The sequence below is a fragment of the Gobius niger genome, assembly GCF_951799975.1.
Source record: "Gobius niger genome assembly, chromosome: 17".
Taxonomy (NCBI): Eukaryota; Metazoa; Chordata; class Actinopteri; order Gobiiformes; family Gobiidae; genus Gobius; species Gobius niger.
Window position 1 is genome coordinate 608734 of NC_136868.1, and position 26266 is coordinate 634999.

The window sequence follows — 26266 nt, forward strand, 5'->3', positions numbered from 1 at the left end:
AACTACAAAAATATGACAAAAAACTACAAAAATATGACAAAAAACTACAAAAATATGACAAAAAACTGCAAAAATGACAAAAAACTGCAAAAATGACAAAAAAAAACTACAAAAAAATGACCAAAAAAAATGCAAAAACATGCACTGCAAAAAGTAATTAACTAGATCAGTATAAACATCTCAATTTGAGCACAATAATCAAAATTTTAGTTGTTTTGACTGGTTAAGAAGTTGTTGGGCATTTGTCCTGGATTATTTCACTTGTTCTGAGATGTTTCTGACTCGTTTCGATACGTTTCGTCCTTATTTCAGGTCATTTTCTTTGCCAATGGGGCAAGAAAATTGTTCTTATCTCATTGGCAATTTTACTTTCTTATTTCAAGCGAGATTTACCCTAGAACTGGTCTGAAATGTCCTCAAACAAGCAAAGTCCGATCAGGAAAAGTGTCTAAATGAGAGAAAACCTCTCAAAACAAGAAACATTTCCTCAATTCAAGTCATTTAAGACAATGCTTGATATTCACTTTTTGTAGTGTGTTTGTTTAACTTCAGCTTCATTTGGAAAAAAAAGCCGCTTTGATTTACGCAGAGGCCGATGTCTCCTTGTTTGTCCACGTTTGCTTCCATCCTCACACCTGCGTCCTTGACCCGCTCAGCCCAGAACGTCCCGCCTCCAAATCCCATAAAACAAACCCCATTCAAACCCGCCTCGTTTCCCCCTTTGACCGAAGCAGCCCTACACGAGTGGAAATGCCCCGTTAATCCACTGCCCTCTTCAGTGTTTGGGTCTATTAGCAGTGCAGTCCCTCTCCTGGCGGCCGTTCTTCAGGAGGAGGCTGACACGGGGACAGATTTACAGTGTGGTTATGTAACGCTGTTTAGGCCACTCGTCTGCGCCTTTGGGTCTTTTATCTCCGCTCGCTCACAATGGGGCCGGCGAATGTGCTTCCATAAATGGGAACGGTGGCGGCGGCTCTTTCTTCTCACAGCTGTGCACCGTGTTTACATTTGACGGCGTAAGGGTTAGCGGTTACACGAGCATTCCTGCGGCCTGTTATCGGATCGCCCTCTGACACGGGCGTTTCGTGGTGAATCCGTCTTCGTTTCGGCTTTCGGGGAGGTGTGTTTGGCTTGGTTTGATGGTCGTAATGCAATAACGGGATGAAAGTCCTTTTCCAGACGCTTGAAGCTGCTTTACAGTTTCACACAGGATTCTTTTCACTCCATCTGCGGTTGTGTTAGAAAGCGACAAAGCTGCACTGCAGTGTTAATGTCGTCGACTACAATATTTAGTCTTAATTTTAGTCAAAGTGATATTTTTTATGACTAAAATTGGACTAAAACTAAATTAAAAGTTTCTCATGAGACTAAAACTGTGACTAAAATGTCCAGATATTTGAGTCGACTAAAATCAGACTAAATAAAACTGAAAAGGAGAGACTAAAATCATCCAAACTTGTATTGAGCGTCTGAAAGAGCCTCAGATCATGTTTAAAGGATCAGCTCTGAGCTTTGTTCATGTGGAGCAGAAACATGAAGCAGAGGAACAACATTAAATATGATTAGAATCAATATTATCAATGCAAAGTCCACTCAATTAGTCTGAAATTTAAAGATAAAGATATTTTTTGGACTAAAACTCAACTAAAATCGAATTACATTTTCATCAAAAGACTAAGAGTAAAACTAAATTAAAATATGTTGTCAAAATGAACACTGCTGCACTGGGTTAGACTGATGGCTGCCATTTTGTGTCGAGGACAGTGGTTCCCAACCATGGGTACAGGGACCCCTTGGGGTGTTTCAGATTTACTTTCACTTTACATTCACTTTTTAAGAGCTTTTTGCCATTTACAATGTTGTTGTTTCAGTAAAAGCAGACCTGGAGCTGTTTTTTCGAGCGGCTAGCACATCTTTGTGTCTTCATCGGCCGCTCCAAAAAAGCTTGTCCTGACGTCCTACATATCCAGGAATAGGTTGCGTTCACATGACATCACTTCATTTTAAAGAGCCTGTACAGACGACATCACGTCAGAGAAGGGGGCGTGGCTTCGCCGAGGGGGGAAACAGAATCTTTAGCGAAACACAATTTTACACTCGTTTTCTGGTGGAACATGAACTTATTTATCAGATTGTTCAGTAGAAGCGGAAAAAATTAAACAACATGTAGCATCATGTTAGCGTTCTCCGTTACTTATGTATTTATGGGCTGTTGAACCAATTTGCGTCACAAAAACGTCACAAAAGGGCAACAAAAAAGTGACAAAAATCAACGAAAATGCCAAAAAGAAAAAAGCCACAAACGAATAACAATGAAAATGTGACAAAAAAAGTGAAGAAAAGAAACAGAATAATGACAAAAACTCAACAAAAAGTGACAGAAAGCGATTTAAATGTAGTCAAAATGTGACAAACACGACAAAAAAGCAAGACACAGAAAAAGTGACGAAAAGACGAGAAAAAAGACCAGGTTAGATCAGTTTTGTGGGTCTTAGCTTTCAAATGAGTTGTTACATGGGCCTGTAGGCTGGTTAAGACGGGGGTGAAGAGAAATGGAAGCTTAACCTCTTAGGCCTTAACCGAGTGCATTTTCTCCAGCTTGGCTTTACTCAAATCTAAAAGCTTAAGAAAATGGAACAAAACTGTGCAGAAAAAGCAACAAAAAGACAAAAAAAACAAGAAAAATAGCAGGAGATGCAGGAGCCAGTATCGCTGTTTAGATCAAGTGTTTTTGTTTGTTTTTGACTGTCCATAATATGGTCATGTATTAAAGGGGCTAGATGCAAGTTAGCCATTTTATACTCATTACTGCCACCTCAGGTCTTAAGCGTAACTGCACCTTCTATATTAAGCTCGTGCATGACGGCACTTCAGACCCGAATAACACCTTTCTGAGTGACAGTGCAGGATTTGGAACATGTTTTTAAACTCTGTGTAGTCCCTTTGCAGGACAGTGGGATGTTGCCTCGTCATCCGGATCATGGCTCTGAGACAGGGCCATACTTTCCAGAGTGCTCGGTGTTTGTTTTCATTGACGTCTGCGTGTTACATCACCGCGTGGAAGGGGTCGTGCCTACAGGAATGTTCGAGCCCAGTGTCGTCCGTCCTGTCAGCGCGATCGTCCTGTCATTAATCTCATTTCGCCCGCTCTGTTCACGAGACGAGTCCGGCGGCGGCAGAAGACTTTCCGATTGTTTCTTCTGCTTTGTTTTCATGTGCCGTCTGCGTTTTTCGTCGCGTGGTCGCCTGAGGGAGTGTTGTTGAAGCTCGACCTTTCTCGTGTCATTGTGCTGGAATGCCGGTCCTTGAGTTTGGGGTCAGCGGCCCCCCAGCAGAGTGTGTGTCTCTGTGTGTGTGTGACGCTCGTGATGGTAAAAACAACTGTTTCCTCAGATACCACACGGGCCCCTGTTTGTTTGCTCGGCCCGTGCCTCGTAAAGCGGCTGGAGAGGGGGGGGGGGTCTGCTGAGAGCGTACACAAAAACACACGGGACAAAGGGTTAAAGACGGGGCAACATGGCAAATGTTTGTGCTACAGTTTTGGGATTGTCTTTGTTTGGTTAAACTCTAATTGTCGTCCTCCTGTGTTTTCTTCTCAATGTTTTGCTTTTGTTATGTTGATTTGGTTGTAATTCTTTAGTTTGTACTAGATGGCGCTAAGACAGGAGTTGAGACTGTTTCTGGTGCATTGATGAGGTAGCTTAGCACAGGTGTGTCTGCGGTGGCCACACCCAGGCTGTATCCGAATGTCCACACTATTCCCTATAGAGTCACTATATAGTGGTCACATGTTGTAGGGGTGTCCGAATGTCCAGAGAGAAAAAAGTAGTGCACTCGAAATTTCCCACAATGCATCTGGAAAAGTAGTGAGCATCGCTGGTCACTAAACGGGTCAATATAGACCACAATGCTTGAGCTGTTAAATGACCGACAGCTTCATGCTAACGTTAGCTGCTAACCTTTAGCTGGAGCTGTTAAATGACCGACAGCTTCCTCTCGAATAATCCAAGTCATTCACGTAAAATCCATGTGAAGTAAAAACGTTTCTGACTCGTATTAATCCATAAATATTCCACTGTCTCTGAGTTTGGTTTTTATCAATAACAATAAACAGAAAAAACAGAAACAAAGAAGGAGAAAACAGCGGCAAAACAGATAAATAAATAGTTAAATCAATAGCGTAAAATAACTAAAATAATAATAAGATAATAAAAGTCTTAATTTGTGTCAGCAGTGTGAATTTTGCAACCTCCTGTATAAGCAGATATTACACACATATAAGTTTCTACACATATATATACACACATTCCCACTATTTTTGTTTTCTCCAACAAAGCACGGGTACGGTATATATATATCTGCACATAAAACAAGAGTTTTGCCTGCAGTGTCTCTCGTTAAAGGGGGTTGTATTACAAGCAATACCTGCAAAAACCATCGTCAAAAAGCTTTAATTCATTCAAACGATTCCTAAACCTATTATTGGGTTTCATGTAGTGTTCAGTGGTGTAAATATAGTGAAATAAAGGTAGACAAAGGCATGGGGAAAAGGGGAATATCCAAGGGCTTTTTCAACATTCGTGTTCATTTTGCAGAGCACCATATTTAAGTTAATAATGTCCATCTGAATCAAATGTATCTTAACTCTTTTCCTCTGGTGACGTGTGAGTTCACGGCTGTTAAAGCAGCAGTGACCTGGAACAATAGGCCAGAGATGGGCTGTATCTCTTTAATGGTTTGCCCCCGGTGCCCCGCTGATGTCATGGTGGTTTATGTGAGGAAGCGCAGCCTCTTCCCTCCTCTGTTTTTAAAAAGCTGCTGATGTCACCGCTTGTGTCGAATTCCCCCAGATTTCCTGTTTGTCACGTCTGCCGAAAACACGCTCCTCTGGTGGTTCCATCCGTCAGGCTGAGAACCGTCCCGGCCGTTTCCCTGCAGTGACAAACCTTCTCTTTCGTTCTCGATGTCACAGGAGCCAAACGTAGATCCACACCTCGTGACTCGTGTGTCTTTCTTCTGTCGCAGGGTCAGGCGCGGAGGAGGAAGAACATGACGGAGTTCTTGGGGGAGGCCAACATCCCGACCCCGGACGCCCTGGTGGGGCAGGTGGGAGGGGGGTCCCTGCCCAGCGTCCCGGCCGGTCCCGACACCTGGAAGAACCGCGCGGCCTCTCGATTCAGCGGCTTCTTCAGCTCCAGCACCGGAGCCGGCGCTTACGGAAAGGTGAGCTCGGCTACAAACAAGGACCAACAGCACCGAACTGGGGATAAAACCACTCAAAAAATCATAATCTGTGCACCTTCAAATCACAACAACGCCACCCAAGAAGTGACTTCCTGTTTCGATCCAGCACGCCAAAATAAAAGCACCATCTTATTCATTAGTTCATGTTTCTTTCTGCCTAACTTTTAACAGACAAAACACTTATATTCTTGTAATGTTGCAAGTACCTGCTAAACTCATTAATAAGACGAGCTGTGGGCTTTTATTTTGGCGTGCTGGATCGAAACAGGAAGTCACTCCTTGGGTGGCGTTGTTAATGATTTGAAGTTATGCAGAGAGTTAAAGGAATAGCTCATCATGAGATCACACTCACCCTCTTTTCCTGAAGTCAAATCTACTTAAACTCAAGGATCTAATCAATTATTTCACCGCAATAATGATGTTTAAAGCTAAAAATGATCTATTACCCGCCAGTGTTCAGGATTTCTTTCGACAACAGGAGGAAGGGTTTAGATTAAGGGTCACATGAAGTTCAAAACTCCACCAGGTTTGATCCACTAGGGGGAGTTTCTTGCTGTTTGCGGCGTAAAACTATGGAACAGCTTGAATGTGTCACTCAAGAAATGTGCCACAGTTTTGCCGATTTAAATCTATGTATAAAAACATGGTCTTCACAAACTATAGAGCTGGATGTTAATTATTTAAACAATCAGTAACATTATTGTGGCTGCATTTCTATGGCCGTGATGTGTATATTGTGGAAAGACATTCATAGTTTGTAAAACAATTGTTGTAAATATTGAGTTGTTGTAAAAGAAGCTTCTTTTGCTCCTGTAAAAATATCAAGTAGAAAAGGGGGCGGGACTAAATAAGGTCGCACTTCAACCCACTCCTTTTGAACAATTGCTGTGTTTGTATCCATTACTTGTATTATCATTGTTTTTAAATTGTTAGAAATAAACTAAACTAAAAAAAATAGCTCACCAGTTTTCCATGCTGAGATGTGTTCTTACCGGAGCTTAGACGAGTTGATGTGTGCCTGTCTGGTCTTTGTGCCTGTGGAAGAGCCTGGTCGCTTCCAAATTTACCTTCCTTTTTGGAGCTATAGGGATATGCTGGGAGAGGCCAAATGCTAGCGACATCTTTGGTCGTTTTGCGTGACTGAGGACACAGGTACACATCAACTCGTCTAAGCTCAGGCAAGAACACATCTCAGTGTGGAAGAACGGCGGCCTGTTCCTTTAACCTACACCTGATCCGAGCAAGTGTTCTAAAATCTAAAAGCTTCTTGAAAAAAGCATCAAAATGGAGAAGAAAACAAAATTGCAAAAGACGAGGAAAAAGCGACGAAAACACAACTAAAAAGCAACAAAGAAACAACAAAAGAATGACAAAAACATGCGAGAAAAGCAACAAAACATCACAATGACAAAGCGATTGAAACAAATCCACAAAAAGAGACAGAAATAATGTGACGTAATGACAAATGCGATGAGTTTTGTAGGTCATGAGGTGTAACACTGACCTGTAGTCTGTGAGCTCCAGTCGAGAAGCTTTTAGATTTGGGTAAAGCCGAACTGGAGAAAATGTGCTTGGTTAAGCCAAAATGAAGACCTTAAAAGTCACTAAAAGCATCATCAGAGTAAACTTAGATTCACACAGGACTTTGTTACGTCTATGGAAGAACTGCTGGCTGGTTCTCAAAGAGGACAGTATTAAACCTGAACAAATCCGATCTAAACTTTGCAAACTAAGGTGAAACTAGGTCTTAATGATTGAAACCGCTGCAGTGAGCTTAGACTGATACGGAGGCCGTGTTTACTTAGGTTAATAATACATGAAAGTGACTGAACTTTGAGATTAGAAAACTCTAAATCTAACAAAACCCGATGTCTAACCCAGTGCGAGTGAAGCCGTGTGAGAATGGCGTCTGTAAGGAGGTGTTTCTGCCCAGGCTCGCCTCACATTAACACTCTTACATGAAAAGACAAACACCGTGGTAGCAGCGGGGGAGGGGGGGACGAGGGGGAGTCAGGAAAGCCCTGGTCCCAGAGCAGCGCTGAGGTAATTTCCCTACAGAGTCTCCTGACCTGTCGGATCACATACTTTCCATTCTCTCAGCGACTAAGCAGGAGGAGCAAAGTCCTGCAGCTACGTTTGAATGCACTGACGCCAAATTCCCCACGTTTACGTGAAATGTCGGGCCGTCCGTGTCACCGCTGGCCTTTTACTCCGTGCAACGTTTCCACCACACTGAACTGAAGATGTTAAGGCGGCAGAATGTGCTTTTTCCAGTGTAGTTGGATTAACTAAAGGACAGTGTAACCACTATAGGGAATGTGGATCTCATCCTAAGTTAAATTAATCTAATCAATAAATACAATACAGTAAACAACCTTTTTTTAAATTGACACAGTAAATCTCTTCCAAAGAGGATTTAGGAAAAGACACTGGTTTTACTCACAAATGTTACATGCAAGTAAAAAAGTATCAAATGTTATTATTGCATGTTTCCAAGTGTCCGGGCATTTTCCTGTTTGTAACACCTCGTTAAACACTCTATGTAAAACTGGTACAATAAGGTATTTGTAGTCTTTATAAAATTCATAGGTATAGCCGTCTTCTCCAGGGCATTTCCCGAATTTTCCATTTTCAATAGCTTTTTTTTTTTTTTAAAGTATCAAATGAATGTCCTAGAGCAGGGGGTGCCCAAAGTGCGGGTAAAATGTGGCCCTCAAACCGATTTTAGTTGGTCTTCAGGCTTCTTGCTGGGTTTGCACACATTGCCAAAGCTACTACGTTGTGGTTGAAAGGTTTAGAGCAGGGGGGCCCAAACGTTTTGTCTCCGAGGGCCAAGATGAAAAAGTGCCTTTGGGTCGAGGGCCAAACACGGCGATGTCAAGTGTGAAATACTAAAACAAATGTTAACTATGGCAAAAGCCTAGGTTTAGTAGAACAAAATACATTATTGTAGCAATATAGTGCAAAATGTAAACAACACCACCTGTATCTGCAGCACCTACAGTGACTTTACCTCATTCATTTGTTTAACTCTAAGAAAATGCCACATTAGATCATTTTGAAAGTGTCAGTTCAGCATCAATTCTTTTATAAGTCAATTTTTAACTCGTACTTTTTCTACGTAAACAACTTTTGCAATAAAAGATGGAAAACTGGGAAAGTTGATGCTACAACGCTCTGTGATAAACACCGAGACACAACAGTGTTTCCTTCACTTTGCCAAAGGAGTGAAACAGCGCCCCCATTTTGAAGCTGGTGGCCAAAAGGTGTACTGCATCCATATTTACCATTGAGAATGAATGGAAGAGATTTAAGATTAACCATATGCAGCGCAAAAGATTCTAACTTTAGAGACAGAGCTGGCACTACGGTTCCAAGCCTAAACAAAGGCTCAGAGAATAGGATTTAAAACCAAAGCAAATCTCTGACACGTTAGAGCCGTATGAAACTTCAGGGAGGGGGGAGGGGTCTCCTGGTGGTTCGCAGAGTCGGGAATAAACACGGTGAGGCTGCGTTTCAGTTTCATGCGGCTAAAATGTTTATGAGGATGTGAGACAGGCCTCAACTCTGACCATGTTCAAACCCAGGCTGGAAAATATACGACGCACACATGACAACTGAGAGTACTTCATCTGCACTTTTGGCTTGTATCTGCCACCGTGTAATGTTATGTAACTGTGAAGCACTTTGAATGACCTTGTATATGAATTGTGTTCAAAGTTCAAGGTTTCAACTCAAAAAAGTTTGGATGCCCTTGTCCTAAAAGCTACACCATAAAACGTAATTATCATGCCTGGGTTTAAAGTAACTTGAATGGAGAAAGTTAATCTTGTTTGGAGCAGTTTTCACTCACTTATTTTACTGATCGGACCAAGTTTGAGGACATTTCTCACGGGTTCTAAAATAATCTCGCTTGAAATAAGAAACTGCCAATGGGAAAAGTGCCATTTCCTTTCCCTATTAGCAAAGAAATGAACCTGGAATAAAGACAAAATGTATTGAAACAAGTCAGAAATATCTCAAAACAAGAGAAATAATCCGAGTTAAAGCCCCAACAAATTCTAAACTAATGGAACTAACTCTAATTGAATATGTTAGACTCGTCACGGCTCCAGGTCTAAACGTGGCTGGATCAGGTCTGAACTAAAGTGTTTCTAAACGATGACTAACCCAAAAGAGCTGCCCCTCTTCGTCTCTTGTGCCTAATCTACGGGGAATACATTACCCCCCCCCTCGGTGTTCAATAGCGGAGCGTGTTAACTGACAGCCTCACACACGCGCCCTTTGTGCTCCCCGCGGTGAGGTCCCGGCCCGGGCGGCGGCAGATGTCCCATGGAGGCGGCGCACGTCCGTCAGCTGTCAGTGAAGCTCTGTGTCTGTGTCGGGGTGGAGGTCCCGTTGGCAGTGCCCCGGCCAACGGGACCTCCACCCCGGGGCACTGCCACCGGGACCTCCACCCCGCAGCTCAACCCTGTCCCAGCAGCTCGAGGGGGATCGGATCTGCAATTTGTTTTAAAAGCAAGATTCAGGAGACGCAATGTTTTGTTGCTTTAAAGCAGAGGTGTCCAAACGACGGCCGGCGGGCCAACTGCAGCCCACTTTTAATTGGACCGTTGCAAATTCAAAAAATATGATTTCTTTTTTTACTTGTGCATATTCAATTAAAAAGCATAGTTAACATTTTATTGGACTTGCTGACTTTAATACAATAGAGGTGAAGTTATACATCTGACCTCTACAGAGTGCGGCCCAGCTTTTGTATGTTTTGCCTGTATGTGGCCCTTCAGTGAAAACATTTTTGGACACCCCTGCTTTAAAGCGGGGGGTGTTCTGCTTTAAAGCGGGGGGTGTTCTGCTTTAAAGCGGGGGGTGTTCTGCTTTTTGTCAGTCCCATAGCACCAGTCTATATCACACTACAATGATGACAAACCTTCTGTTGGTCTGTAAATGCAGTAAATTAGAATAACTGCCTTGTATAAAATGTCTCTCTCAAAATGGCTGTAGTGAATGTCTTGAAATAGGCCTCTGTCTCTTTAAGAACCTCTGAGCCTTTAGACACGCCCCCTCCACACGCTGTCTGTGGCATCAGTGGGGAGGGGGTTCTGCTGAGGAGCAGTGGTTGGTTACTCGGCTGGTGACCAAAGCTCGGAGGCGTCTCCAGGAGGTGGGGGCGTTCCTAGGAGGACTCAGGCAAACCTATCCCTAAAATGGCCGCCATCAGAGTTTTTACAGATTACTCAGAAATACGTGAATGTGCCAAGGCAACACTTCAGCCATGTTTTTAATGAGGGAGTGACAGAATAACATGATGGAAAGCTTGAAAAAGTACATTTTGCAGAATACCCCCCCTTTAAAAAGAACCTTGTGCTACCTTTATAACTGCAACCTTTGATTTACAAACTACAACCTTCAAAATTACAGTTGTGTTGTGGTTAGTCTTGCTCATAAAGGCCCTGTTTTTTCCTATTACAAACAATGAAAGTGGAAGCCACCAAATTAAAACTTAGCTTTGGTCCAAACTCTATCCTAACTTTCCGAACATCCAGGTCACGTTCACAAGACACTGATGCAAATGCTTTAATTAGATGCACAGTGTTAAATATCTGAGCTCACAATACACTAAGGGAGGGGCAGATTAAAGTGCAGATGAGCTGTTTTGTAAGTGACATAATCAATAAGGAAGTGAAGCTACAAACATCGCAAAAAATGTCATATTACAGAAAGTAAAAGCTTAAATATAATTGTTCTAACTATAATTTAGCAAAAAATGTGTCTAATGCACTGAGAAAAGTAATTTACTAGATTAGTTTAAATGTCTCAATTTGAGCAGAATAATCCACATTTTAGTTGAGATGTAGTCGGGCATTTGACCTCGTTTATTCCACTTGTTCTGAGATGTTTCTGACTCATTTCAATACATTTCGCCGTTATTTAAAGTAAGTTTCTGCCAATGGGGTAAGAAAATGGTCTCATTGGCAGTTTTACTTTATTATTTCAAGCGATATTTACCATAGAACCATCAGATCAGGAAAAAGGTCTGAATGAGTGAAAACCGCTCAAAACAAGATATATTTCCTCCATTCAAGTCATTTAAGCCAATGCTTTGATATTTACTTTTTGTCGTGTGTGTCCGTTCCTCCTCTATCTAAAAGAAATGAAGTATAGTGCCTTTAAATAGTAACATCACTGACAACACAATACTATGAAGAACACTTACTACATATAAGTAATATACATACTAAGCTTCTGTCCCTTTAACGCATTGTTTTGTCAATTGATTGATCTTTGGAAAAGCGGTCATGACTCCACTAAACTTAAAGATGAATTAGAAGCTTTTCTGCAGTGCCATGAACCACTAAATCTCACATAGTAAGATTTAAACCTTTTGGATGTTTGTTTTTTGTTTAAACTGTCCCGATGTGAGTCTGTCTTTTTGTCTGTCGCCCATTATGTGTTTGCTTCCCCCACTCCCGGCCCTCCCATTGTTCCCGCGGCCCCAAAGCACAAAGCTCATTTTCATAACCGCGTAAAGCCTGCCACGCTTAATAAAAGCATGAACAGCACTTAGCGGCGGATTCAATGTTTTAGGCGCCAACGAGGTTTACGTGCAAATGTAAGAGTGATGCTCCTCCGTTTACAGACAAAGCCCGTCTGAGTTTTTAAGTAGATCAGAGTCTCAGAGTCTCAGTGTCGCAGCCTTCATGGTTCACATGTTCTTATGATCGTGTCTGCAGGCTTATGGACAACAGGAATGAAAGGCTTTCAGTTTTTGCTGCATTGAAACAAAAAGTAAACATCAAGCATTGTCTTAAATGACCTGAATTGAGGAAATGTTTCTTGTTTTGAGCGGTTTTCACTCATTTAGACACTTTTCCTGATCGGACCAAGTTTCCTTTGCTTGTTTGAGGACATTTCAGACCAGTTCTAGGGTAAATCTCACTTGAAATAAGAAAGTAAAATTGCCAATGAGATAAGACCAGTTTTCTTTCCCCATGTCTGTCCATTCTGGAAAAGCACAGAAGGGCCGCTGGCTCTAGGGCCACCGGTCTGGCCCCTCAGTTTTCTCCTTAACCTCTCACACCCTGCCGTAATCGAGCTTTACCCAAATCTAAAAGCTTAAAATAAAAGCATCCAAAAAACGAGGATGAAAACGGAACAAAAATGTGCCGTAAAAGCAAGAAAAAAGTGACAAAAACACAACAAAATGTGAAGAAACAACTCACATGAAGTGATTTGAGCATTACAAATATGTTTGATCAGTTATTTCTTAAACTAAAATACAAACACTTGGACAAACTGCGACATTTTACCCCAAATTAATTTATTACGAAAGCACAAGTTGAGCTTCCAGAATGCATGAATTAAATTTTAATCCGTTTGATATGGATTACAACATTTTGAAAACCGCAAATGACAGAAGCATTTTAAAGTCTGGCTCTTTTCAATTGTCTCATGTAAAGCGCTTTGTGACTATGTGTCTGTGAAAGGTGCTATATAAATAAAGATCGTCTTCTTTTGTTTCAACCAATCAGCACCAGTTCAATTTCTCCAAAGTCCTGCACTCTCGGGTCTACAGAACAACATGAACTTTGACTTCAAACCCCACATTTCCCTGGAGAAAGCCTGGAGTAACTAACAGCGCATCAGTCTCATAGGCGTCCTGTTTGTGTTGCAGGAGGTGGACCGCGTGGACCAGCTCCAGAACAAGCTGCTCTCGTACTCGGCGTTCGGTTTGCCCAAAGTCCCGCGACAGCTCTCCTTCCACCATGACTCGTGGGAGGAGGAGGAGGAGGAGGCCAACCTGAACCTGGAGGACAGCTGGACACTGCTGCTCGATCACCCGGAGGTACGACACGCCGACAAGCACACCACAAAGAGTTCAAGTCAGCTGTCTCTGCACTCAACACGTCACACTGTTCAGCCGTAACACCTTTATGTTTTACATCTTTAAGGGTCTATATCAGTACGAAAAACGACTTTTCTACCTCTTAACCATGTTGGAATGTTAGGTCTCTATAAAAACCTTTATAAAGTGGTGTTTTGTTCCAGTATTCCTGCATTTTTAGTTTGTGTTCCTCTTCTGCACTCAAAACGCCAGCCCGCATCCCATTTCTTCAAATGTAATCACTGCAGCAGGAGGAGTGGTTTGTGCGCCCTCTGCTGGCGTGTTGTATAAATGAATTGGTAACACTTTATCATAACTACACCTTCTTTAGCTTTAATAAATGATGAATTAACACTAATACTTCAACTCATTAAAGTGTGACCAACACTTAAAGCAGCACTAAGTAACGTGTTTATCTTAATAAACCCTCCCCGTAGTCCCTGTGGGGGTGATACAAGTGTTTATGGGATGATTGGAGGGTCTTTCATCGCCCCCTGGTGTCTCTGGCCAGAAAACCACACTTGTAACTTGACTGCCACCGGACCAGAGCCACCAATACACACTAATAGAATCACGAAGAAGAAGCTCAGGCTAACGGGCAAAGCTAACTGCGGGCTAACACCACTTAAACACTATTTTTAAGCCCACGGGGCCATAAAGTAAAAGCCCACATAAAGCCTCATTATGTAAAACTGTGAAATTGTTTATTATATTTGTCCCACTACTTATAATTTTAGTGGTTTTAAGGCACATTTCTGGCTCTACAGATATATTATTTGTATACAGTGTAAAGGAAAGTGAGTAAGAGATTGCATTTTTATGTCTATGATCAGACAGAAATTCGAGATAACTCTTTCGTCAGACCATAATAGTCTAAAAAACGCTTTCCAGTAAGTCAGAAGTTGTAAAAGACTCTGATTTCGACACTACGCCTATGAATCCACAGTGCAATGACATCCAGCTTTTTACTCAGCACTTTTCATTCACTTCCTTATTCCTCTCTCTCCCCAACCGCCTGATTTCCCAGAATGCCGTTTGCTCAGAGCTTGACGGCGCGCGGCTGCTGAGGCTCGTAAATTCCTGTGTACTGTAGATTATCGCTCTTCCAGAGTAGATTATCGCTCTTCCAGAGAATCGAGAACGCCGTTTATGACTGTCCGACACTTTCACAGCTCGTGCTTAGATAACAGCCGTGTGACATAAGGAGGGGGACATGGGCACTACAAAAAGTAAATATCCATTATTGGCTTAAATGACTTGAATTGAGGAAATGTTTCTTGTTTTGAGCGGTTTTCACTCGTTTAGACACTTTTCCTGATCGGACCGAGTTTCCTTTGCTTGTTTGAGGACATTTCACACCAGTTCTAGGGTAAATCTCACTTGAAATAAGAAAGTAAAATTGCCAATGAGATAAGACCAATTTTCTTTCCCCATTGGCAAAGAAAATGACCTGAAATAAGGACGAAACGTATCGAAACGAGTCAGAAACATCTCAGAACAAGTGAAATAATCCAGGACAAATGCCCAACAACTTCTTAACTCGTCAAAACAACTAACATTTGGATTATTGTGCTCAAACTGAGATGTTTATACTGATCTAGTTAAATACTTTTTGCAGTGCATGTTTTTGCAGTTTTTTGTCATATTTTTGTAGTTTTTGTCATATTTTTGTAGTTTTTTTTGTCATTTTTGTATTTTTTGTCATATTTTTGTAGTTTTTTGTCATATTTTTGCATTTTTTTTGTCATATTTTTGCATTTTTTTGTCATATTTTTGTAGTTTTTGTGGTCATTTTTTTTTTTTACTTTTTAGTCACACTACAAAAAGTAAATATCAAGCATTGTCTTAAATGACTTGAATTGAGGAAATGTTTCTTGTTTTGAGCGGTTTTCACTCATTTAGACACTTTTCCTGATCGGACCGAGTTTGCTTTGCTTGTTTGAGGACATTTCACACCAGTTCTAGGGTAAATCTCGCTTGAAATAAGAAAGTAAAACTGCCAATGAGATAAGACCAATTTTCTTTCCCCATTGGCAAAGAAAATGACCTGAAATAAGGACGAAATGTATCGAAACGAGTCAGAAACATCTCAGAACAAGTGAAATAATCTGTGACAAATGCCCAAGAACCTCTTAACCAGTCAAAACAACTAAAATGTGGATTATTGTGCTCAAATTGAGATGTTTATACTGATCTAGTTAAATACTTTTTGCAGTGGGGGACATGGGGAGCATGGCTTTCTGTACGTTTACTTTTAAAAAGCTTCATGTGAAATGAAAACACGTTTCTGCAGCAGAGGTCAGTCACTGCTGCACCACTGGAGGTAAATGAACCTGAGTTGCAGTTTTAATGGTTGCAGATGTAGATTAGTAAGAATGTATTGGGTTTGTATTAGGATCTGGACCCCCGGGGTTTCGTGATGACCTGAGGCACCAACAAGGTTTTGGTGATAAAATAAAATGAAACATTAAACAGAATTTAATAATATTAGGGCTGTCAAAGTTACAGCTTTAACTCACGATTAAATGAAAGAATATTTAGTGTGTTAATCATAAATTATTCACAATTAATCATGTATGTTTTTATATACGCTTGTTTATACACTGACCGTATGTCCTGTATTCTGGAAAAGCACAGAAGGGCCGCTGGCTCTAGGGCCACCGGTCTGGCCTCTCACTTTTCTCCCTAACCTCTCACACCCTGCCGTAATCGGGCTTTACCCAAATCTAAACGCTTAAAATAAAAGCATCCAAAAAACGAGGATGAAAACGGAACAAAAATGTGCCGTAAAAAGCAACAAAAAAGTGACAAAAACACAACGAAATGTGACGGAAACTTGACGACAAAGCGATGAAAAAAGCGATGAAATACAAAAAAAACATGAAAAAAAAAAAAACGAGACAAAAACACAACACCAAACAACAAAAACGCAGCGAAAAAGTGACAAAAAAGTGACGAAAACATGACAAAAATGCGGCGATAAAAAGTTGCCATCACTTTTCTTGTCAAGAAGCCTTTAACAATGTGTTGCTTCTCGAGGCCGTCTCTTTTCCCGCTGGCGTTGATGAACCTTGTCGTTATTTGTCAGTTCGTGTTTGACTTTTTCTCAGATGTCGGTGCTCCTGGATCAGAAGTGAAGTGGATCATAAGTATTAAAGTCGTCTTGTGTTCGCAGGTGTTGACGAGGCGGCAGTTCCACCAGCAGGAGGCGATATGGGAGCTGCTGCACACAGAGGCCACGTACATAAAGAAACTCCGGGTCATCACCGACGTAAGTTTGAAGCCGTGTGAAGATTGTGAAACGTTTAGTGACCCCAGAGGAGACTCATGGACGTGAGGGTTCAGGTGTTTAGACGTCAGTAATGAACATGAGGTTTCCCGTAGCTGTTCCTGTGCGGGCTGCTGAACCTCCAGGAGAGCGGGCTGCTGACGGAGGTGGAGCCCACCAAGCTGTTCAGCAACATCCAGGAGATCGTGCGCCTCCACAGCGCCCTCTGGAGCCAGGTCATGGTGCCCGTCCTGGAGAAGGCCCGACAGAACCGCGCCCTGCTGGACCCCACGGAGCTGCACGACGGCTTCAGGACGGTGAGAGGAGTTAGTCCCAGTGGGGTGGGTTTGGGGGTGGGAACGCCTGGGCGCCTCACGATGATACATGGCTCACGATAACGACGATCTCATGACTGTAGCCTTACTGGGACGGGTACGTCTCCAGCTCGTCTCCATGAGGTCCTCAAACAAATCCATTCTTTGATTACCCACTGCAGTAACAGCATCGAGACAGTCCTCAGGAGCATGTTTTGTATAGTCCAAAATGTTACGCGGTGTGCCTTTAAATAAGCAAGTAAATAAATGATCCTTGACTTATACACTGACAATGGGTCATTGATCTGTCAGTGGCATCACTTCATTTACATTTACATAGAAAGTTATGGTTCCAAAAGGAATAAATCAACCACAGATTAATCTTATTTAGGCATCACTTTGTTTTACCTTCATACATTGTAGATAAATCTAGTACAATGTAATGTGCTCTGTAACAATCTGTAATAACTTGTATTAGTACTTTGTAAGTACATAATGTAATAGAACATGAGACCCTTAGGATTAGGGCTTAAAGGAACAGTCCAGCGTTTTTCCACACTGAGATATGTTCTTACCTGAGCTGTGACGAGTTCTTTAGGACCTGTCTGATCTTCAGTCACGTAAACACAGCGCAGACGGCGTTAGCATTTAGCCTCTCCCTCTCTCCTCTATAGCTCCAAAACAGGTCAAGATAGAAGCTACCAAGCTCTTCCACGTTTTCCCTATTTAAATATGGTTACGTGAAGTGTTTCTCTACAAAGTATAATTACACACAATTAATCAATGTGGATTTTCTAAGCGGATTAAAGGGGGAACTATATTGTAAGGCGTAATAATACCAGGAGTAGTTCGAAATCCACGCAGTAATCTTCACTTTACTGTGCGGATGCCAAAACGGTGGCCTGTTCCTTTAAGGTTAGGGATAGAGTTATGTCTTATTACATTATGTACCTACAAAGTACAAATACATATTATTCCTTTGTGTATCTAACCCAGGGGTCACCGTTACCCTCATTTATAATAGTGAAAACTATAATTAGAAATAATATATCTGTGTGACAGTGTTAGTGCTGCCCCCTACTGTTCTGACTGTTATTACCTTCTGTTGACTGTGACGCTGCTGCCTCATTAATATGCATGATGTCATCAAAAGTATCAATGTCAGAATAAAAAGTATTGTCCAACAAAATCGATATAGTGTCACACAAGTTCACAAGTTCAACGTCTCTTCCTGCAGCAAACATGATGCACGATTAAAACACTGTGTCATAAAGGCGTCTGAACGTGGCGACAGTGTTAGGAACTGTGCGCTGATGTCGTTCAGTCTTGAATGTGACGATCGGGGAAAGTGTGTGTTGATTTTCTCGAATGTGGAAGATTCTAAATAAACGTGTTTTGTTTTCAGTTCGGCTCGAGGTTCCAGCCGTACATCCGTTACTGCATGGAGGAGGAGGCCTGTATGGAGAACATGAGGACGCTGCTCCGGGACAACGAGCTCTTCAGGACGTACATCCACGTGAGTCTGGTTATTTTACACTAGAACACTGGAAAGAGAATCAGACACACGTGTACATGTATGTAAATGTGTGAGCCTCAGCCTGAGAGCTGGAGAGAAAGAGGTGTTCCTGGAGGACTAAGGAGCACCCTGGGGGGAGGGGTGGGGGTGCTCTGGGTCAGTGATTGACAGGCCTGGGTCACCTCACAGGTAAACAGCCCTCTCCCTCCCCCGCTCCCTCCTCACTGCTGGAGGCGGGGCCAGGGCCATGTGTGGGAGTGTTTTTTTTGGGGGGGCGACTGATAAAGGTACAAAAGTGCGATACAAGTTGAGTCCATTTGACCATTTTCATTGACCTGCTCCAACAGTGGCGCAAAAATCAAACGCAGCACAGACATTTCATCTGTAGAGGCGCCACACCTGCGTTTTTAGTCCGAAAGCTCATCTATTTTGCACCAAATTGCAAAAAATATGTAGAAATGATGTAGAAAACACAATTGAACACTCATTTATCATCAGCAATTAAAGTGGATTTGAGGGTAAGTTTTCCTTTAACTCATTGACTGCCAGCCAGTCAGAGAGCTCCCACTGCCAGAGGTTTTTCAGGATTTTGAATGTTTTTTCAAGACCCACAGAAAGTTTAGGTCTATGTCAACACAAACCCGCCAAAACAAAGATTAGTCTCTCTTCTTTCATCTCAAAACATCTTTCCATTCTTTAGTAACCATGAAGAAAATAGGTGAAATCACCCAGAATGCTGTTTTCTGACCAAAAAGCTGAGAAAACGAAACCTAGTGACTCAATAAAATAACTTGTAGTTCTTTTATTGAGTCACTAGGTGGCAGCATTAGGCGGCACAACTAAGATTGTAACACCTGACATGCTCCAGGCTGTGCTGCAGCTGTTCCCATTGAAACGTCTATACACGTCATTGGCAGTCACTGAGATAAAGGAGTGGATTTGGTCTCATGAGATAAATGGAACAAGTACATTTTTCAGATTATTCTGTATAATTTCAGGTGAATAACATATGTATTGATGCTTGTTCCATTGGCATTAGCATGTCTTTGTCATCTTAGATTAGCTCGAGCTGAAGTTGAAGAGTAATATGCTCACTAAGACATGATCAATATCATTCTATATATGAGTGTGTTGCTGTTTGTGTGTGACTTTCTTTTCCTCTGAACCTGTGAGACGTGTTAGTTCAGAAACACACAAAGGCAAATGGACATAATGACATAATGACTGAAATGTGTGTTGTTTCCTGCAGTGGGCGGAGACTAATGAACAGTGCAACCGTCTGAAGCTGACCGACATGTTGGCCAAGCCTCACCAGAGACTGACCAAGTACCCGCTGCTCCTGAAGAGCATCCTGAAGAGGACGGACGAGCCCACGGCCCGGGACGCCGTCAACCACATGGTGAGGGGGGGGTTAGACTGCAGGCATTTATCTGTGTAGAACATCCACTGCAGCGAGAACTCAGCACGCTGCAGAGACGAGCAGCTCACACGAGGAGACAGACTCACATCTTTATGTTAGAGAAGGTTTGTCTTGAAATAAGATGGAACATGTATTGTATTATTCAACTTAAGGGAGGGGGGGAAATACTTTTACACTAGGGAGGTTTGGACTGTCTTGAAATAAGCCAGTGGAATAAGCATCAATTCGCTTAGAATGAGAGAAATGAACTTGTGCACTTAAAAGAAGACAAAAACACTTGAAATGAGAAGAGAATTTCACTTGAAATGAGACAAAAAGACAAGAAAAATCTGTCTAGTTCCTTTGGCAATTTTGTTTCAAGACGAGTCGAAACCTACTGTAATAAATATCTGATAATTCAAGCACTTTTGAGCACTTTAAGTCATTTTTGTCTAAGATAAGATTTCATTTTTTCCAGTGTCCAAACAGCAAAACATTACTTTGACAAACTCATCTGAGAATAGTCCACACCTGTTCAAATTTAATATAAATTCCCTAAAATTCAAGCAATTTTAAGCCAGTGATCTCATTTTTGGCTCTGTTTCCTGTTTCTATTGTGTCGACCTGCAGTTTTAACTTAAAGGTGCATTATGGTGCTTTTTATGTGGAGAAAGAAGTTGATATTTGTGTGTGTTTGAGCTTGTCGTGACCCAGCAGCTGTGAGTGGTCAGCAGGGCGCCTTTACTTTCCATCACAGTGGCTCTACAACGCCCCAGGATCAGCCGTGTTGTTGGTTTTCTGGTGAGACAGCAGTGAAAACCTTCTAAATAATGACCCTGGAGCGTTGTAGAGCCTCCGTGATCGAAGGTACAGGTTGACCACTCACACCGGGTCACTATCAGGCACAAATATCAACCTTTTCTTTCCTCTCACATAAAAAGTCTCCACATGACTCAGTCTCAAACCCGTTCCCAGGTGGCCACAGTGGAAGGCTTCATCAACAGTGTGGACTCGCAGATGCGGCAGCGGCAGGACCAGCAGAAACTGGCCACCATCTCTGCGCGCATCGACTCGTACGAGGCAGTAGAGGGCAGCAGCGAGGAGGTGGAGAAGGTGAGCCTGAGCTTTACACCGTTTCTTACCCCCCAGCTGTAAAAGGCAGTGTTTAACTTTGGCGTTTCTGCTTCAGATCCTCAAAGAGTTCAGCCACTTCGACCTGATGGCTCCCATGAGAGGCATCTGTGCGGGGGAGACCAGGCAGCTGCATCTGGAGGGGGCTCTGAGGATGAAGGAGGGCAACTACAGTCGGGTAAGAACCATGAACAAACGTCACAGGTTCTGAGCAGGAAAAAACAGGAGTCAGGCCATGTCCAATCTGCATTCACATGTTTAAGATGAGGCAATAGATCCCTGCAGGGTGTGTGGAGATTGTACAGTAAATAAACACTAAACAAAGCCCATCCAGCTCTGTGCTTCTGAAACTTCCACACATTTCATAAATGATTTGACCTTTCATAAAGCACTGTCAGGCCTAGATCAAGATCAAATCAGGACTAAACCGGTTCTGAAAAGTCTCTAAACTTAAAATCACATTTTTCTCGTGGGAGACTGAGATTGTTTTTCCTGCCAGTGCATTTTATTCACAAATGTTTGTAATTTTATGATCTATTTTTAGCTATTTTTGTAATAGGAAAGTGTGGAATCTGGACTGTAGTGAACTTTGTTCCGGTTTGAAGACGATAGGGCACAAGGCATTTCACTTTCAGAGCACCTGAGGGTTTGTAGAGCTGCAGGACCCATCAAAAGATTGGAGATGCTTTTTATATATTTATAGATAGATATATAGAGATAGAGAGATATATTTATAGATATAGAAATATATTTGTTATGAATGAACACATATGGTCATATCCTGGTCGCCTCCCGCGGGAGGTGTTCCAGGCATGTCCTAGTGGGACAAGGCCTCGTGGACCCAGGACACGGTGGTGGGACTATGTCTCCGAGCTGGAGGAGGTGTCGCCTCGGGGTCAGAACAGCTGGAGGAAGTGTGTGTGGATCGGGAAGTTTGGGCATCTCTGCTGAGACTGCTGCCCCCGCGACCCGGCCCCGGATAAAGCGGAAGAAAATGGATGGATGGATGGATGGAACACATATGGAATCTTGTTTTAGACAAAAAGAAGTTCAGATAGATTCCTTTGCATTTTGCTTTGATCACTGCTTTGCACTTTAGACATTTTCTCAATGAGCTTCACGAAGTCGTTAAACTGTTTCAGGAGAGGCTTTATGAAGCTCATTGAGGAAATGCCAAAAATAAATAGTGACAATTTTGAAGAATTAAAAATATAAAACTTGTTTTGAGTTGTTTCACCCTTTTCTAATCTAAAAATAGGACAAATTTACTTGATTTAATTAGTATATTTTCCCTTGATTTGAGAGCGTCAGTAAAATGATTTGCCAATGGAACATTCTTGCACATAAAACAAGAAAAACAAATCGTATTTCTCTTAAAAGTAATTTTTTTGGAAATATATGCTTTTTCTTGTTTTAAATGCATACATACACTACAAAAAGTGAATTTCAAGCATTGGCTTCAATGACTTGAATTGAGGAAATGTCTCTTGTTTTGAGCGGTTTTCACTCATTTCGACATTTTTCCTGATCGGACCGAGTTTCCTTTGCTTGTTTGAGGACATTTCAGACCAGTTCTAGGGTAAATCTCGCTTGAAATAAGAAAGTAAAACTGCCAATGAGATAAGACCAATTTTCTTTCCCCATTGGCAAAGAAAATGACCTGAAATAAGGACGAAATGTATCGAAACGAGTCAGAAACATCTCAGAACAAGTGAAATAATCTGGGACAAATGCCCAACAACTTCTTAACTAGTCATTGAGATGTTTATACTGATCTAGTTCATTACTTTTTGCAGTGTTCTTACTTACTTAACTCAAATTAGGATAAAATGTTCTTAATTCAAGTAATTTGACTTTATCTAGGTATGACTCTTTGCAGTGTGTTCCTTCATAGTTTAACGTCTTCAGTGAGAATCGTACAAAGTTAATAAGTAGTGTTGGACTTTATAAGAACACCGTGGGACATTCAGTCCGAGTAGTAAAGCTTCTACTTTTATAGTTCAAGAGTCTGCAGGTTCAAAAGCACAGAAATAGTGTCACATGTTCAGTCGCCCACACCTCCCCCGTTATGCAGCGACACCTCGTATTAACGCCGGAGTTTCTGCCTTTTCAGATGGACGTGTACTGCTTCCTGTTCACGGACCTGCTCCTCATCACCAAGTCTGTGAAGCGAGTGGAGAAAGTGAAGATCATCCGGCAGCCGCTCCTCGTGCACAAAGTGGTCTGCAAGGAGCTGAAAGACCCCGGTGAGTCCGAGCTGAAGGACGGTCGGGGAAACCCTCATAATGTGGGATTCATGATGGAAAAGATGCCAGTTTTGCCGCTCACACTGTTGTGTTTTTTGCATCTTCAGGCTCGTTCATCCTCGTCTACCTCAACGAGTTCAAGAACGCAGTGGCCGCTTACACTTTCCAAGCCAACAGCGCCGCCCAGGGGAGGAGCTGGATCGATGCAATCTGCAACGTCCAGGTGAGAGAACTGCTTCATCTGATTCCGACTCTCCTCCTTTGTAAAGCACGAGTGAAGCAAAGTGACGGGTCTGGGTGTGTTTGACAGAACCAGCTGCAGAGGCTTCGCAGTGAGGAGAAGGTCCGGCAGCAGAACAACGTGAGGAGGACCACGGCGGGGGAGGACGAGGAGGAGGAGGGAGACGAGAGCAGCAACTCTGCGGCCAGTTCCCCCGGCCTCAGGCACAAACAGAGCCAAAGGTACCAAACCTCAGCCTGTGTGTTCAGGGTTTTAAAAAACAAACAGTGTCCAGCCTGTGTTGTCCCGCAGGCTCCACACGACTTTCATTACAAGGGTTTTTTTAGACCAGACAGTATCTCACGGCACTCGTGGCACAGTGGTTAGTTTAGTTTAGTTTATTTATTTATTTGAGCAGGGACAGTGCACAATATACATTCACCTCAAAGGGAGAGACGCTGTACCAGGTCATAGCACTTGTGTCCCGGGGCACTGATGTCAACAAAGTCATAAAAATACTAATACAGAATAAAACATTTCCCCAAAAACAGCATTAAAATCAACACACACTTCATTCATTCCAAAGCATTAACGTGCACACTCCTGCACACACACCAATTACAGGACTTTATGGTTGAAAAACACTGATTTGTAACATGATCAACTGAACACTGGAATAAATGCTCTCTTTGATTTTGAGTAGATTTGGTCTCATCGTCAATAGACCAAGCTTGATTTTGACTTTTTTGTCTTATTTCAAGTGCTTTTGTTTTATTTTGAGTGAACAAGTTCATTTCTCACATTTTAAGCAGAATAATACTTGTTGTGTGTAAGTGAAATGTCCTTCAAAAGCATAAAAAACTGGCATTAAATCTACATTTATTGTATACTTTTACTGTAAAAGTCCATTGAAAACAAAATGATGGTAAAATTGACCAAATGTTTTGGTGGAAAAGTTGCCTCTGTTGTAAAGAAATGTAATGTGCGGTCCTTTTTGTCTGGGTTTGTGGCATTAGATGTAGCATTTGGGCTTTAAAAAAGGCATTACTAGAGGCGACCGATCCTTCCAGGCTCTGGAATGATCTTCCGCCCTCTTTGCTCTATTGACTCTGTTGATTCTTTCAAAAGCGAACTTAAGACACATTTATTTGTTCAAGCCTTTAATGAGCTACTTTTGGGTTGGTATGATTTCTGTGCTGTCTTGACCCTTTTTATATTGTATGTAATTTCTGCTTTTACTGTTGTTGTGAAGCACTTTGTGGCCTTTGTCTGTGAAAGGTGCTGTAGAAATAAAGATTATTTACTTACTTAGCGCTCGTGCATCACAGCTAGTCCCGGGTTCGATTCCCACCTGGACGGGGTCTTTCTGTGTGGAGTTCGCAGGTTCTCCCCGTGTCTGCGTAGGTTTCCTCCGGGTACTCCGGTTTCCCCTACCACTAAAAACATGTACAATAGTCCAGGATGAACGAGAGTGTGTTTGAGAGTGTGGCGTGTTTACTGAACATGGATGAGACCCATGTATGTTCATTAACATGCACTGTCCCCCACCAAATACACCAATTAATAAGCATTAACTGGACTTGCTTGTCCCTGAGCAAACCCTGTGTCAGTCTTTAGTAGTGCGTTGTTTTCAAAGCAATACAAGTTTTTATAATCTATTGAAATACAATTCAGGCTCCTCTTCTTTTTGATCTGAAATCATTATAATAACTCACGTACCACCTGTGGCCCCCCCTGCCCCTGAATTCAGCTGTTTTTACTTTATATAGTCGGTAAAGTTACAGCATTCTTCTTCTGTTCTCCTCTCAGCCAATCAGACGGCTCCACGGAGACGCTGTCGGTGATGGACATCGATGAGTCGCCGGCGCCGCTCCCGCCCTGTCCGCCGAGCGTAGACTTCGCCGCCGCGCATCAGGAAAGCCCTCGTGTTCCCGGCGTCCCCGCCCCCCGCTCTCTGCCCACCAGCCTGCAGCGCGTCCTCTCCACCATCTACTCCGAGCCCGACCTGGAGGGGGAGGCGGAGGACAAGCTGGACCCCCAGTGCAGGTCGCTCTCCATGGACAGCGCCTACGGGACGCTCTCCCCCGAGTCCCTGCTGAAGGAGCTGCAGCCTCAGCGGGGGGGCAGCGAGGGGGAGGAGACGGAGGAGGAGGAGCTGGAGCGGCTGGAGAACGGGGAGGCGGCGGCGGAGGCGGCGTGCGAGGAGGACGAGGACGAGGACGCGGCGTCGCTCGGGTCCCAGCTCTCCGTCGTCCAGTCGTCCAAGCCGCGCAGGAGGCCTCACGTGCAGAGCAGACTCCACTGTCTGCAGAGACTCTCCACGTTCTCCCGCTCAGAGGACAACCTCCTGCAGAAGGTCCAGACCAAGCCCAGCGTCTCGCACTCGCGCTCGCTCAACAGCAAAACCGGAGAGCAGCGCTCGGACGCGGAGCTCCTCCCACACAGCCGCAGCCTGACGGAGCTGGGCCAAAGCTACGCCGAGCTCCTCGCCAACGAGCTCCTGGACCAGGCGTCGGACGATGGCGCGAGCGTGAGCGCGGCGTCGGAGAAGCTGTGCGCCACGCTGAGGCGGGCGGAGGCCAGGCACATGCAGCGGGCGCTGGGCGGGGGCGGGGAGAGGGGGGCGGCGCAGAGGAGCTGCTCCGACGGGGACGTGGAGACCGGGGGAGAGAGGACACGCGAGAGCGCCCCCTCCCCCGCCACAGGGGAGTCGGTGAAGAAGAGGAGGTCGCCCGTCCAGCAGCACAAGAAGCTGACGCTGGCGCAGCTCTACAGGATACGCACCACCATGGTCCTCAACTCCACGCTCACCGCCTCGTAAGTGTTTCAGATTTATTAATAAAATGTTAGAATTAGACAGATTACCCTGAGGAGACGCCTGGGCGCTGCTCCTGACAGGTTCACTCAGGCATGTTGAAGAAGAGAAAAGAAAAAGAAACACAGGCCCAAAGTTATAGGAAGGACATTATTATCATCATGTTTGTTCGTTTTGCTTCTATTGCACTGTTCACCTCTGTTACCTGAGTGCATTTACTCCAGTTCG

At 43.2% G+C, this 26266-nt stretch overlaps 1 protein-coding gene across 1 annotated transcript in view; it reads left to right on the forward strand.

The window, feature by feature from the left end:
* Positions 1-26044, forward strand: part of plekhg5b (pleckstrin homology domain containing, family G (with RhoGef domain) member 5b) — a gene marked incomplete at its 3' end in the record, with an annotated part of 209891 nt that extends 183847 nt beyond the window's left edge. Inside the window, exons 9-20 of the mRNA XM_079574864.1 lie at positions 5026-5223; positions 12920-13090; positions 16305-16400; positions 16514-16714; positions 18117-18227; positions 19477-19626; positions 20602-20739; positions 20816-20935; positions 22871-23003; positions 23111-23226; positions 23314-23465; positions 25033-26044. Of these exons, the coding sequence (XP_079430990.1) occupies positions 5026-5223; positions 12920-13090; positions 16305-16400; positions 16514-16714; positions 18117-18227; positions 19477-19626; positions 20602-20739; positions 20816-20935; positions 22871-23003; positions 23111-23226; positions 23314-23465; positions 25033-26044 (2598 nt within the window). The remainder of the gene's footprint in view (positions 1-5025; positions 5224-12919; positions 13091-16304; positions 16401-16513; positions 16715-18116; positions 18228-19476; positions 19627-20601; positions 20740-20815; positions 20936-22870; positions 23004-23110; positions 23227-23313; positions 23466-25032) is intronic.
* Positions 26045-26266: the final 222 nt, after the last annotated feature.